The 12,664-nt window shown below is 40.8% G+C and overlaps 1 protein-coding gene across 1 annotated transcript; it reads left to right on the top strand.

The window, feature by feature from the left end:
- Nucleotides 1–8,005: 8,005 nt before the first annotated feature.
- On the top strand, nt 8,006–11,029 carry LOC129776327 (prolactin regulatory element-binding protein). Its single transcript, XM_055781907.1, has 3 exons — nt 8,006–8,328; nt 8,455–9,541; nt 9,608–11,029. The coding sequence occupies exons 1-3, from the start codon at nt 8,188–8,190 to the stop codon at nt 9,691–9,693; spliced, it is 1,314 nt and encodes a 437-aa protein (XP_055637882.1). The 5' UTR covers nt 8,006–8,187; the 3' UTR covers nt 9,694–11,029.
- The last annotated feature ends 1,635 nt before the right edge of the window (nt 11,030–12,664 follow it).

Genomic DNA, 12,664 nt, shown 5'->3' with positions numbered 1-12,664 from the left:
TTTCAAACGCAAATGGTACTACATTCGTACGAAAAATGTATTCTATACAACTATTCAAGAATGAACATTACAATAAACTCTCTCCAGAAGAATTAAAGAGGATCGTTGGAAAGGTTCGCGCAAAGTCAGAGAGGAGGCACTGTTGGCGCGTGTCTGGGTTATGTTCGGTTAGTAGCATCTCTTGGAAAAACTCACCAGTCTGTATATTTGTGTTTGGCAATCGAGGAAGTCGAGGGACCATCACGAGAACGCACCAGCTTACGCCTCAGTAGCTGAAATCGCAAAATTAATGGAAATAGGGTTCCAACTTATCTCACATTCTCCTATACTCCAGACTTGACTTCCACAAACTACTGTTCGATGAAATGAATGACGGGAAAAATACTTCATTCAAACGAGGAGGTGAACAAATCCCATCCTTCCTTTGAAAAACAATTGAGTAGTTTTTACTTTCTGTTGAAAGTTCAGATATGCCTTTATATCTTCTGCTTACTGAATTTCTTCGCATACCGTTTGTTGATTGGGCAAAATGCTGATAACCATTTGCTGCGATAACGTCAATTGATTCAACAATATGCGTTGGACGTACATGTAAAAATCGAAACTGAGGACCTGAAGTTCATCAATTTTCCGTTCACATATTTTAGGAGTCCTAGGCATCATACCATACGTTAAAGGACGATTATCAAATTTACTAGTAGCGAAGAACATAATCTGTTACAATATATGAATGGATCTTACATGGCAACTGTTCAAACTCTTCACTTACAAGACAAATATGTTGAATTTAATTGCATTCGTGGGAGCGCTTACTTTCTTACATTTTTTCATTACCCTTTTTTGGTCTGATCTAGCGTCTTGTCATTACCCACAAATCGTTCAAGTTTTAAGAGAACCCGTTCAAAGACGCAATTTTGCTGAGTAATTTTGTGTGTGCAATTTTTTCATCGAATACACCGTTTACATAATTGAATTTTATGCATGGGAGAATGGAGAACTCCCGTTGGATTGTTTCGGAAGCTAAGAATGGAGATCAAGGCCCGAAATCTTCGAAGATGAAAAATGAAAATCGATTCTCCTCTCAGCAGCTTCGCTTTGACTAGGATTACTTCGACATACGCAGTCAACATAATTTGAATTGACTAGAAAATGAATAAATGTGTCACCCTTCTAAACTCGAGTCGACCGCGAGTAACAGGTTTCCTATTTTATTAACCATAGAAATAAGGAAACGTGTTATTATGTTGTAGTTAAAATATAGTTAAGAGTCTGGCTCCTTTAAACCTATGTAACTGAGCCTGTAAATATAAACGGATTAATAAAATAAACAGAAAATGAATTGACTAGTGTTGAGAGCGAGGATGACTAATGAACTATTCTGGTCAATGTTTATTCTAATTGACGTGACCAATGAATACAAATCTGCTTCTTCATTCAACTGACTTCAATCAACATTTCTACTTCCCCTGACACGAATCTCTTTACCCTCGTACATAATCTTATTGATTTGATTTCTGTTGCGAAAGAGTAGTTACACCATTAATGGACAGTTTATTGTGTACCCACCGTGAACTCAAACCAACGAACTTAGACAGTTATCAGGTATGCTATAAAGTTCCTCGCGTTAGTATTAGTAAATAGCGTGCAAAACAGCGTGCAGTTTTGGAGGAATTTTAAATAAAATTTTAGTTCACTTTGTCTGCGAGTTCAATTTTATGAAAAAACATACAGGATGACACAGCACACGCGGAAGCGGTGAGCGTGTGCTGTGTCATCGCTGTGTGTGGCGTATCATCGTCATCGATTCCATCATCGTATCGTGGTACGATATACCGTTGCAGCTGTGCGGGTGATCGTCAAACGGTTCGATTGGGACACCGCTTTAAGTATAACACATATTAGGTTAAGGAATAAAGAAAAATTCAAAATTATAAAATTGCATATCTGCCATAGTGGCAGAAGAAGGCCAGTTTGATATGGAGATTGAAACTACTGTTTCCTCCTCACTAACCACAACGGGGGCAGGGAAGTCACTTAAACATGTTCCCCCCTCGGAAGAGGCCTCTTCACAGGAAGAGTTAACCCACCTTAACAAGCCCCCCTCAAGAAAATTTGCAAACCTTTCCTCCTCACCCCCTCAATCTCCCGCTCACGCTTCCGCTCAACTTCCTAACTCGCCCTCCAGTCCTACTGTTACTGATCCCGCTCAAACATCGACCTCGTCCTCCCCCTCAGTTGTTTCCTCTCCTCGTGTCAAGGTCTATCCAGAAGACGCACCTGGAGCTGGCCCATGGGCTGTTTTCTTCCGGCCCAAACCGAAAGGAAAATCTCTGAATGTCATTCAAATTTCGAAAGATCTGGCAAGATATTATTCCTCCGTGGTCAAAATCTCCAAGGTTAGACCGAACAAACTGCGTGTTGTCGTGGCTAATCGGAAGCAAGCTAACGATATTGTTGCCGACAAGCGCTTTGTAATAGAATATCGCGCGTACGTACCCTGCCATAACGTAGAAATTTCGGGGGTGATTACAGAAACGGGTCTGACGAGTGAATTAATAAAAAAGGAGATGGCAGATTTAAACGGCTCCCTTTGAAGCAAATTAAAATTCTGGACTGCCATCAACAAGGAAAAGTTTCCCAGAATGTGAAAGAAAAAAAATTTACCCGTCCGACTCGTTTCGAGTAACTTTTGCTGGTTCCGCCCTCCCTGACTATGTTATGGTGGATAAATTAAAGCTTCCAGTGCGACTCTTCGTGCCAAAGCCCATGACTTGCAACAAGTGCAAGACAGTTGGTCATACAGCAGACTATTGCGCCAACAAGGAGCGCTGTGCCACCTGCGGAGAGCAACATGAGGGGAAATCCTGCAGGGCGACTGAGCATAAATGTCCATATTGCGGGGGATCCCCACACGAGCTCTCAGCTTGTGAAACTTACGGCGCAAAAATGTGACCACTCCCAAAGTTCAAGGACAAGTCCCTCCGGTGATAATCCCTGTTAGCTTGCCTAAAAAATCGAGTGCAGCGGACAAGCAAAATCAGGTTCCTCCTGGCTTCCGTGGGAATAGTTCACCTTCCAACGACCCAGCACTCGAGGGATCATCAAAAACCCCAACTGTCCCTGTTTTTCCGTCCAGTTCAACTTCCCAATCGGGATTTATAAAGTTGTCTGACCTTTTGGATCAAATATTCACGTGTTTTAATGTTTCCGACTCCATCAGAACCATTGTTATCTCAATGCTTCCAGTATTAAAGACAATTTTGCAACAATTGATGCAAACATGGCCCCTCCTTGCAATGATTATCTCTCTTGATGTCTAATTTTAATAGAGAGGTCGGAGATATCACTGTTTTACAGTGGAATTGTCGTAGTCTTATCCATAAATTGGATACATTCAAATTTTTAATTCATAACTTCAATTGTGATGTTTTTGCTCTGTCCGAAACTTGGCTTTCTTCGCGAGATGATATCTCTTTTCACGATTTTAATATTATACGCTTGGACCGTGTTGACAGATACGGAGGGGTGCTATTGGGGATCAATAAATGCCGCTCATTTTTTAGAATCGACCATCCACCTATTGGAGGGGTCGAAGCTGTTGCTTGTCATGCAAACATCAGAGGCAAAGACCTCTGTATTGTCAGCTTGTATTGGCCTCCGAAAGTTCAGGTTAGCCGAAAGCAACTTGCTGACATGTGCTCACTCCTTCCTGAGCCACGATTGATCTTGGGGGACTTCAACTCTCACGGTACCGCCTGGAGGGAACAGTACGACGACAATCGTTCATTGTTGATATATGACCTTTGTAACAGCTTCAATATGACATTTTGAATACGGGGGAAACAACACGTGTACCTAAACCTCCTGCTAACCCAAGTGCTCTTGACCTCTCGCTTTGCTCGAATTCACTATCGTTAGATTGCAAGTGGAATGTAATCCAGGACCCCAACGGTAGTGATCACTTGCCAATCAAAATTTCCATCACCACTGGGTCAAATTCTTTTGAATCTATCAACATGGCATATGACCTCACAAGACACATTGACTGGAAAAAATATGCGGACGCGATTGCTCTAGCCATCAATTCCAAAGATGGTTTACCTCAACTTCATTTCTTCATTTCTCGTTTAATCTATGACAGCGCGGTTCGCGCTCAAACGAAACTCATCCCAGGTTCCACTATTCGTCGAAGGCCTCCCAATCCATAATGGGATAGCCAATGTTCCAAGCTTTATCAGGATAAATCGAATGCATTTAAAGCTTTTCGGAAACGTGGAACTATTGAGAATTTTCGAACGTATTTGGACCTTGAAAATCAATTTAAAAACTTGATAAAACGTGCTTATTGGCGAAATTTCGTAGGAGGTTTGTCACGAGAAACGCCAATGAAAAAATTATGGAAAGTGGCTCGAAAGATGAGAAATCGCTCTTCAACGAACGAAAGCGAGGAATATTCACATCGATGGATTTTGAATTTTGCACGGAAGGTTTGTCCTGATTCCGTTCCCGTACAAGAAAATTGTTCGAGATATTTCACAAGATAGGTGCGATCTTGATTCCGAGTTTTCGATGGTAGAATTCTCTCTTGCTCTCCTTTCATGTAACAATTCTGCTCCGGGATCGGATAGAACTTACTTGTTGAAAAGCCTCCCTGATGTGGCGAAACATCGCTTGTTGAATTTATTCAATCGGTTTCTGGAGCAAATAATGTTCCAGATGATTGGAGACAAGTACGAGTTATAGCTATTCAAAAACCCGGAAAACCCGCGTCCGACTTCAATTCGTACCGCCCAATAACAATGCTGTCTTGTATACGGAAATTGTTGGAGAAAATCATCTTGTTTCGCCTTGATCGATGGGTTGAAATGAATGACCTACTCTCAGATACACAATATGGGTTCCGCAGGGGCAAGGGGACAAATGATTGTCTTGCGTTGCTTTCTTCAGAAATTCAAATGGCTTACGCCGAAAAAAAAAACAAATGGCTTCAGTATTCTTGGACATAAAGGGGGCCTTTGATTCTGTTTCAATAGAGGTCCTGTCAGACAAATTACACTCTCGGGGTCTGCCGCCTCTATTGAATAATATGTTATATAACTTGCTTTGTGAGAAACATTTGAATTTTTCTCACGGGGATTCGACAGTAAGTCGGGTCTCCTACATGGGACTCCCCCAGGGCTCATGTTTAAGCCCCCTTTTGTACAACTTCTATGTAAGCGACATCGACAATTGCCTTACACAAAATTGCAGCCTAAGACAACTTGCAGATGATGGAGTGGTGTCTGTCGTAGGATCAAACGAATCCGACCTGCAAGGACCCTTACAAGATACCTTGAACAATTTTTCAACCTGGGCCATTGACCTAGGGATCGAATTCTCCACGGAGAAAACAGAGATGGTGGTTTTTTCTAGGAAGCATAGACCAGCAAAACCAAAGCTTCAACTTTTGGGTAAACCGATCACTCATGCTATGTCATTCAAGTATCTTGGGGTCTGGTTTGACTCCAAATGTACTTGGGGGGCCCATATTAGGTATCTGAGTAAAAAATGTCAACAAAGAATAAACTTTCTCCGTACAATTACCGGCACCTGGTGGGGAGCCCATCCCGAAGATCTTATAATGGGTGACCGGAATAAATCGCCACAGTAAACAACTGCAACAGAAACAACCGCTTAGAAAAAGTGTAGTAGGCTAGAAATATTTGGCGCGGGAAAAACATCATGTGCCTCACATTTCTATTATAAATTTATTCTCTTGTTCTCGTTTTTCGAAATTTATTCTGAGGACAATGTAATGGGGACGAAGTCCCCATTTGGCGAGGATAAGGAATCGAGGCGGCCCATGCCGCCAAGATGACGCAATCCGAGTCCACCGCCGACCCGCCGTCGGAAGCGGCGGTGTCTCGCACGCAAACCTGGGATCCACTGATTGCCCGGTTAGTTTGAAACATAGGATACGATCCTTTAGCAATGTCCGACCGAGCTCTAGCGAGCGTCGGACGGTATACGTCTGCCCGGGGCGTTACGTTTGCCTGGGGCGATACGTTTGCCCGGTTAATTCTTGTTTTGAAATACAATACCGCGCCACAATATTTATAGCCTACTACACATTTTATAAGCGGTGGTTTCTGTTGCAGTCGTTTTCTGTGGCGATTTATTCCGGGAACCCTTATAATGTTGTATCGAACAACTATTCTCTCAGTGATGGAGTATGGCAGTTTCTGTTTTCAATCAGCTGCCAAAACACACCTCATTAAACTCGAGCGAATTCAGTATCTTTGTCTCCGTATTGCGTTGGGATGTATGCCTTCAACGCATACCATGAGCCTCAAGGTTTTGGCAGGCGTATTCCCACTAAAAGATCGCTTCAATTTATTATCTCTTCGGTTCCTCATCCGGTGTAAGGTTATGAACCCATTGGTGATCGGAAATTTTGAGCAGCTGATCGAGCTAAATTTTCATTCTGGATTCATGAGCTCATATCATGAATTCGTCTCCATGCAGGATGATCCTTCTTCGTATATTCCCAACCGTGTTTGTTTTCCTGACTACATCAATTCCTCTGTGCATTTTGATCTGTCCATGAAGCAGGATATTCATGGAATTCCAGATTATCATCGATCGGGGATCGTTCCTACGATTTTCGAAGCAAAGTATGGGCGTGTCGATTGTGATAATATGTACTTTACTGATGGGTCCTCTATGAATGAGTCCACAGGATTTGGAGTGTTCAACAATTTTTTTAGCACCTCACACAGTCTTCAGTATCCTTGCTCAGTGTATATTGCTGAATTGGCAGCAATACACTGGGCGCTGGACAGCGTCGCCTCACGACCTGTTGAACACTATTACATTGTAACGGATAGTCTGAGCTCTGTCGAAGCTATCCGTTCAGTGAGGCCGGAAAAGCACTCGCCGTACTTCCTTGAGAGAATACGAGAAATTTTGAGTGCTTTATCCAGACGCTGTTATGTCATTACCTTTGCCTGGGTCCCTTCACATTGCTCAATTCCGGGTAATGAGAGGGCTGACTCATTAGCAAAGGTAGGTGCAATTGAAGGCGAAATTTATCAGCGTCAAATCGCCTTCAATGAATTTTATTCTTTAGTTCGTAAAAATACCATCGTTAACTGGCAACGCAAATGGAACGAAGATGAATTGGGCCGGTGGCTCCACTCAATTATCCTTAAGGTTAGCCTCAATCCGTGGTTCAAAAGTCTGGACTTGAGTCGGGACTTTATTCGCACCTTCTCCCGACTCATGTCCAATCACTGTTCGTTAGACGCGCTGCTTTTTCGTTTTAATCTTGCCGACAGCAATCTCTGCGGTTGTGGCCATGGTTACCACGACATCGAACACGTTGTTTGGTCGTGCGAGTTGTATCTTGTCGCCAGATCGAATTTAGAAAACTCCCTTCGGGCTGGAGGAAAGCAGTCCAATGTGCCGGTGAGAGATGTGTTGGCTCGGTTAGACCTTGATTACATGTCCCAAATATATGTTTTCCTTAAAGCTATCGATCTTCGAGTGTGATTGTTCATACATCCTTTTCCCCTCCTTTTCGTCCTTCGCGAGCTATCGGTTCCCTTCCTACTAACATTAGAATAAGTTAAATTGTAAACACATATTAAATGTAAGGATAGTTTTAAGAGTTGAGTGTGAAGTGTCAGTGTAAATGAGAATGTGAATGTGAATGTGAATGTGAGTGCGAGTGTAAACACACATCTCCTTACATCCCATCCTTTTCCTAATGAAAATGTGTCACCCTTCTAAACTCGAGTCGACCGCGAGTAATCGGTTTCCTATTTCATTAACCATAGAATTAACGAAACAACATGTTGATATATGCTAGTTGAAATATAGTTAAGAGTTTGGCTCCATTAAACTTATGTAACTGAGCCTGTAAAAATAATCGGACATGTACAGATATTTTTCGTATTAGGTGAGAACACTGTTAAAAAATCGCCTGGCATCCCTGAGCGTTACGTTACGCTCCGCTTCGTCAAAAGTTATGACTGACAGTTGAATTAGCAGAAGATACGTGGAATCGAGCATATCGTTCGAATCCGAGTGTTGTTAATGTTCTCTCAATTAATAGTCGATCTGAAAGTTGTGGTTTCGCTTTAGTTTGTCGATCGATTGGTGTGTCCATTTAGCAACGATCCCAATTGACCGTATCGTACTCCCGGGATGGCACCGACGAGGAAGCCCAACGATGGCTTGCTGGCGAGAGTGAATTTTCCACTGTATGCAATAGAAATGCTAACCAGTCGACACGTCCTTGTTGCTGGTGGTGGCGGAGCCTCTAAGACGGGAGTCGCTAATGGATTCGTAAGGGCTTTATATACATGTTATCACTAGTGGAGTAAGGTTGTTACAGATGGCCTTCATTCCGTTAGAAAACCTTTCTTCACTTGTGTATATTTGATTTCAAATTGTTTCATCGTCCCATTACAGGAAATTTATGAGATATACCATAATGGTGAGAAATATGTGGCCGATGAGGTGATTCGCCACGAAACTGGTCCTACAGTGGTCATGAATTGCGCTATAAAAAACGACGAGAAACGCACGCTGTTAGTTGCGGGCCAGGAAAGTCACTGTCAAATGTACTTTGTGAATCCGATAATCAGCTCAACCGATGGAGAGGTATGCGGGGGGAGAACCGAAACCATTGATGGGGTACGGAAGCGGAAGAACATATCGTATCAGCCACAAGCCAACGGTCAGATTAATCAACAAGCGACAGAGAAGAAAAACAACGTTGAGCAAAAAGAGCACATAAGGCAGCAGATACATTTCGAAATCAAAACAGGTGACTCTGTGCAAACCGATTTCACGGAATCAGAACCACTGCAGCGGGTAGTGCGAATCAGTCCAAATGGGCGAATTATGGCCACCGGAGGAATGGATGGTCACATAAGGTTATGGAACTTTCCTAAGATGACAATGATCACGGATATTCCCGCTCATACTAAGGAAATTGATGATTTGGACTTTAGTCCGGATAGCAAGAATGTTGTTTCGATCGCTAAGGATGGATTAGGCGTCATATGGTCTATCAATCCGGAGAAAGAATCTCGTAAATTGTCCTGGAATCCTCCGGAAGGTACTCGTTATCTCTTGAAGCGTTGCCGGTACGGGATAATCGAGGGTCAGAAAGATAAACATCGACTTTTCAGCTTGGCGAACCCATTTGCCAAATCTGGCAAAGCGAAAGGCCTACTCCAGCAGTGGGATCCTGAGCAAGGGCGGCTGACACGAGTAGTTGAAATAGATGAATCGCTTGCGGCACTGGCCGTACGGGATGATGGTCGCTTTGTGGCGGTCGGAACGATGTTCAGTGGTTCGGTATCGATTTACATTGCATTTAGTCTTCAGCGAGTGCTGCACATTCCAAACGCACATGCGATGTTCGTGACGGGTTTGGAATTTCTACCGGTCACCAACTTTGATGGACCTTCGGTGACGGGAGACACGGAGGCCGCCGTGCTGTCCATCTCGGTCGACAACCGCGTTTGTGTACACAGTTTGCAGTATCGACGTGAGTTCAATTTGATTCAAGATTGTTTGGTTTATGTATCATATTGCATTCTTAATTTCTTTGCAGATTCACTGCCGGCTTGGGTGGCTATTTTCGCGATCGTAGCGATACTATTCATCACGTTTTGTTTCTGTTCGTACATCGGGCTTTAAGGAAAGGGGAAGTATACTGTCATTAATGTGAAATTTTTGTGTTATTTATGTTAATTTTGTACAGTTTTAAAATCTGCAACGTATCGTAGAAATTATCTAGAAAACAAATAAATATCTATTGTAAGTCTAACTTATGTGACTAGGAAACTTCAAAATATAGCTCTTTTAATAGTGCACGCGACGCGTGCGAAGTTTGTTCTATCGATCTAGATCTATTATACGAAAATAAAATCAACAAACATATAATTCAGAAATAGTTGTTGAACTTCGAGTAATTATTTGTCTTGTAATTAAGTGAAATAAATTCAATGCTATGAAACAATTAGGGATTATGGTTATAAAAGAAACGAGTACTGCACAATAACTTGCCCAAATCAGCATACCGCGTAACTTTAACTAAGTTGTATCTTAGTCTTCGGATGTTTTAGATTTCATTCTATCATTGTAATTTTAAATCTTTTTTTATCCCAACAGTTTATTTTATTAGGCTCATTTAAAAATTCAGCTGTAACAGAGCCGAATTCATTTTTGTACAATTTTAATCTTAAGATAACTTTTGTTGTATATGTATTACACAATTGCAATTTTAAATCTTCCTGCTGAACATTTTTTTCATATTTGGGTAGTCGACACTACTGTCAGTGGTCTTAATGTCAATTTCGAGCACGATCTGTCATTTAATTTGTTTACAGCAGGCCCCGGCCAAGAGGATATGATCCGCGAGTCAAGATGTGTCGCAAATTTAGCTGTCATTGCCAAACTATCAAATTTCTCGGTGAGCTCAAGGCAGATCTACGTAACCAGGTGCGCCCATTCGCTAATCATATTTAACTCGAAACAATCGTCAAATTCGCGAAAATTTAAAGAAGGCAGTTTTGCAATTCTAAAATTTGAATGGTGATTCTTAAGTTATCCGATTACTTGAAATACGACGCTCTCTTAACCATTTGGCTATATATTTTACAACACACAACATTTATAATAACTCGCCATTATAATATAAAACATCATCAGACACAATTCCAGTTCAATATTACGTAATACTGTATTGCATAGAATACATATTCGAATTAGAAAAGCAAATTTTCATTCATTATTTTTGAAGTAGGATTACGTCTTTCGGGAACATATTAGGGTACAAATTGAAAATCGGAAGTCGAGCACATCATGAATATTGTCCAATTTCAAACGCTTATTGCTCAGTCGTTTCATGATGGATTGATGATTTTTTTTGCGTCAATCGATTTCGGCACTTCATAACAATTTTTTATATTGAATAAAATAATATATGTCATGAAACTAACTATCGAACAATTGAAAAATCTCAACCCCTATCCTAACGGAAATATCCACGTCTAATTGGTAAAAATTACGACACATGCGGCGGTTCCCTAACAGAGACATCAAAACCAAGCTGCCTGGGGGAAATCGGAATTGCAAATACATGAAAGTAGGATGAATTTCTGTTCCTACCGAAATGTGTTCCCTTACAGAGACATCAATACCAAGTTGACTGGGAGAAATGCAAATACAGGACGGAGACGAATGAATCGTTAGATTTAAAGCCTCCGTGAACAAAGAAAAAGAAGAAGAAGAAATACAGGAAGTAAGGTGAGTTTTTATTCCCACCGATATGGGTTCCATAACAGAGACATCAAAAACAAGGTGCCCGAGGGAAATCGGCATTGCAAATATATGCAAGTCGGGGGCAACTTTATATTACAAGTAGGGTGAGTGACACGATTAATTCTAGCAAATAAAATTTAAATTTGGAAATTTATTGTTGGTTGCTCGTGAAATTTCATATCAATGACCGATCGTGTATTGTGAAAAGTTTCGCACAAATGTAATTGTAAAATTGATAGCAGCAGTTGTGTTAAAAACGACTCGATATATGAAATGATTTATTTCAATTTTCATAAATAAAAACCAAGGTGTGTTCTCGCTCGAGAACGGAACGTTTGGTTTGAGCTGTCTGTTTTGTTGCGTTCATTTTCACCCAAAGAAAGTTCATGCGGCGAGAAAAGATTGGAAAAGTGAAGGAATATTTGAAAAAGAGATTTCCCATATGCTTTACATATAGTATTAGGTGTTGTTAGTCCAATTAAAATTCGCATTGAGTTGAATAAATACTCGGAAAGTAAAAATCATTAAAAAATTACCTTTTCCATTTCAAATATGTTTTCTCTATATTAAAGTAACATGTTTTTACTGATGAGAAAAATTGATAATTGTGTTCGGTGTTGGTAATTGTCTTAAATTACATTGGTGAGTTTTTTTTCTTTATTTCATCCATACATAACACAGGAGGCATCTCGTCTAGGGCCACTGAGGCATCTTCTATCTGATATGCACCACACAACGACTGTTTACCATACTTCTGTCATCATCACTCGGTAAACACTGGTGGAGTGAACAAACAATACCCAACAACCAAACAAAATTCCCTTTTTCAGGGCCACCAAATCATTATCAAAGAGTTTAACGATGTAATTCTTCAAACATATCCAAAATCAACAGATAGTCTAACGGAATCCTACGTCAACTATGCGGTCGTGTCTTGAACACAACCCTCATGAGTCTTTTTTAATTTGTTGGTTTATCATTTCGGATATTATTTGCAAATACGTCGAAACTTCATAAATAACTCTTTAGTAAAAAGTTCCGAGGACCTTGAAAAGGTTTAACCCTCCTGTACTCGCGTGCAAAATTCATAACACGTATACTCGCGCACGGTGTCACAGACCGAAAATTGAACTTCTCTGTAATGTTGCTATTGTGTATTTTTCATGCTTCGTTGGCATTTATTCGAAGAAGAGAGTATGATCGAATGAAAAATATGTTTTTTTGTTGTCTTTATTAAGTTTTAATAGTCATCTAAATCAGCCTCCTCAAGACAGAGTAATTTTTGACACTCCAACACAAATAACGAAATTCGAATTTTTCACTAAAGTAAGCAACTGAATATAAT

This window comes from Toxorhynchites rutilus, chromosome 3 (assembly GCF_029784135.1).
Source record: "Toxorhynchites rutilus septentrionalis strain SRP chromosome 3, ASM2978413v1, whole genome shotgun sequence".
Taxonomy (NCBI): domain Eukaryota; kingdom Metazoa; phylum Arthropoda; class Insecta; order Diptera; family Culicidae; genus Toxorhynchites; species Toxorhynchites rutilus.
The sequence above is the reverse complement of the archived record's forward strand: the minus strand, read 5'-3'. Positions and strand labels throughout refer to the sequence as shown.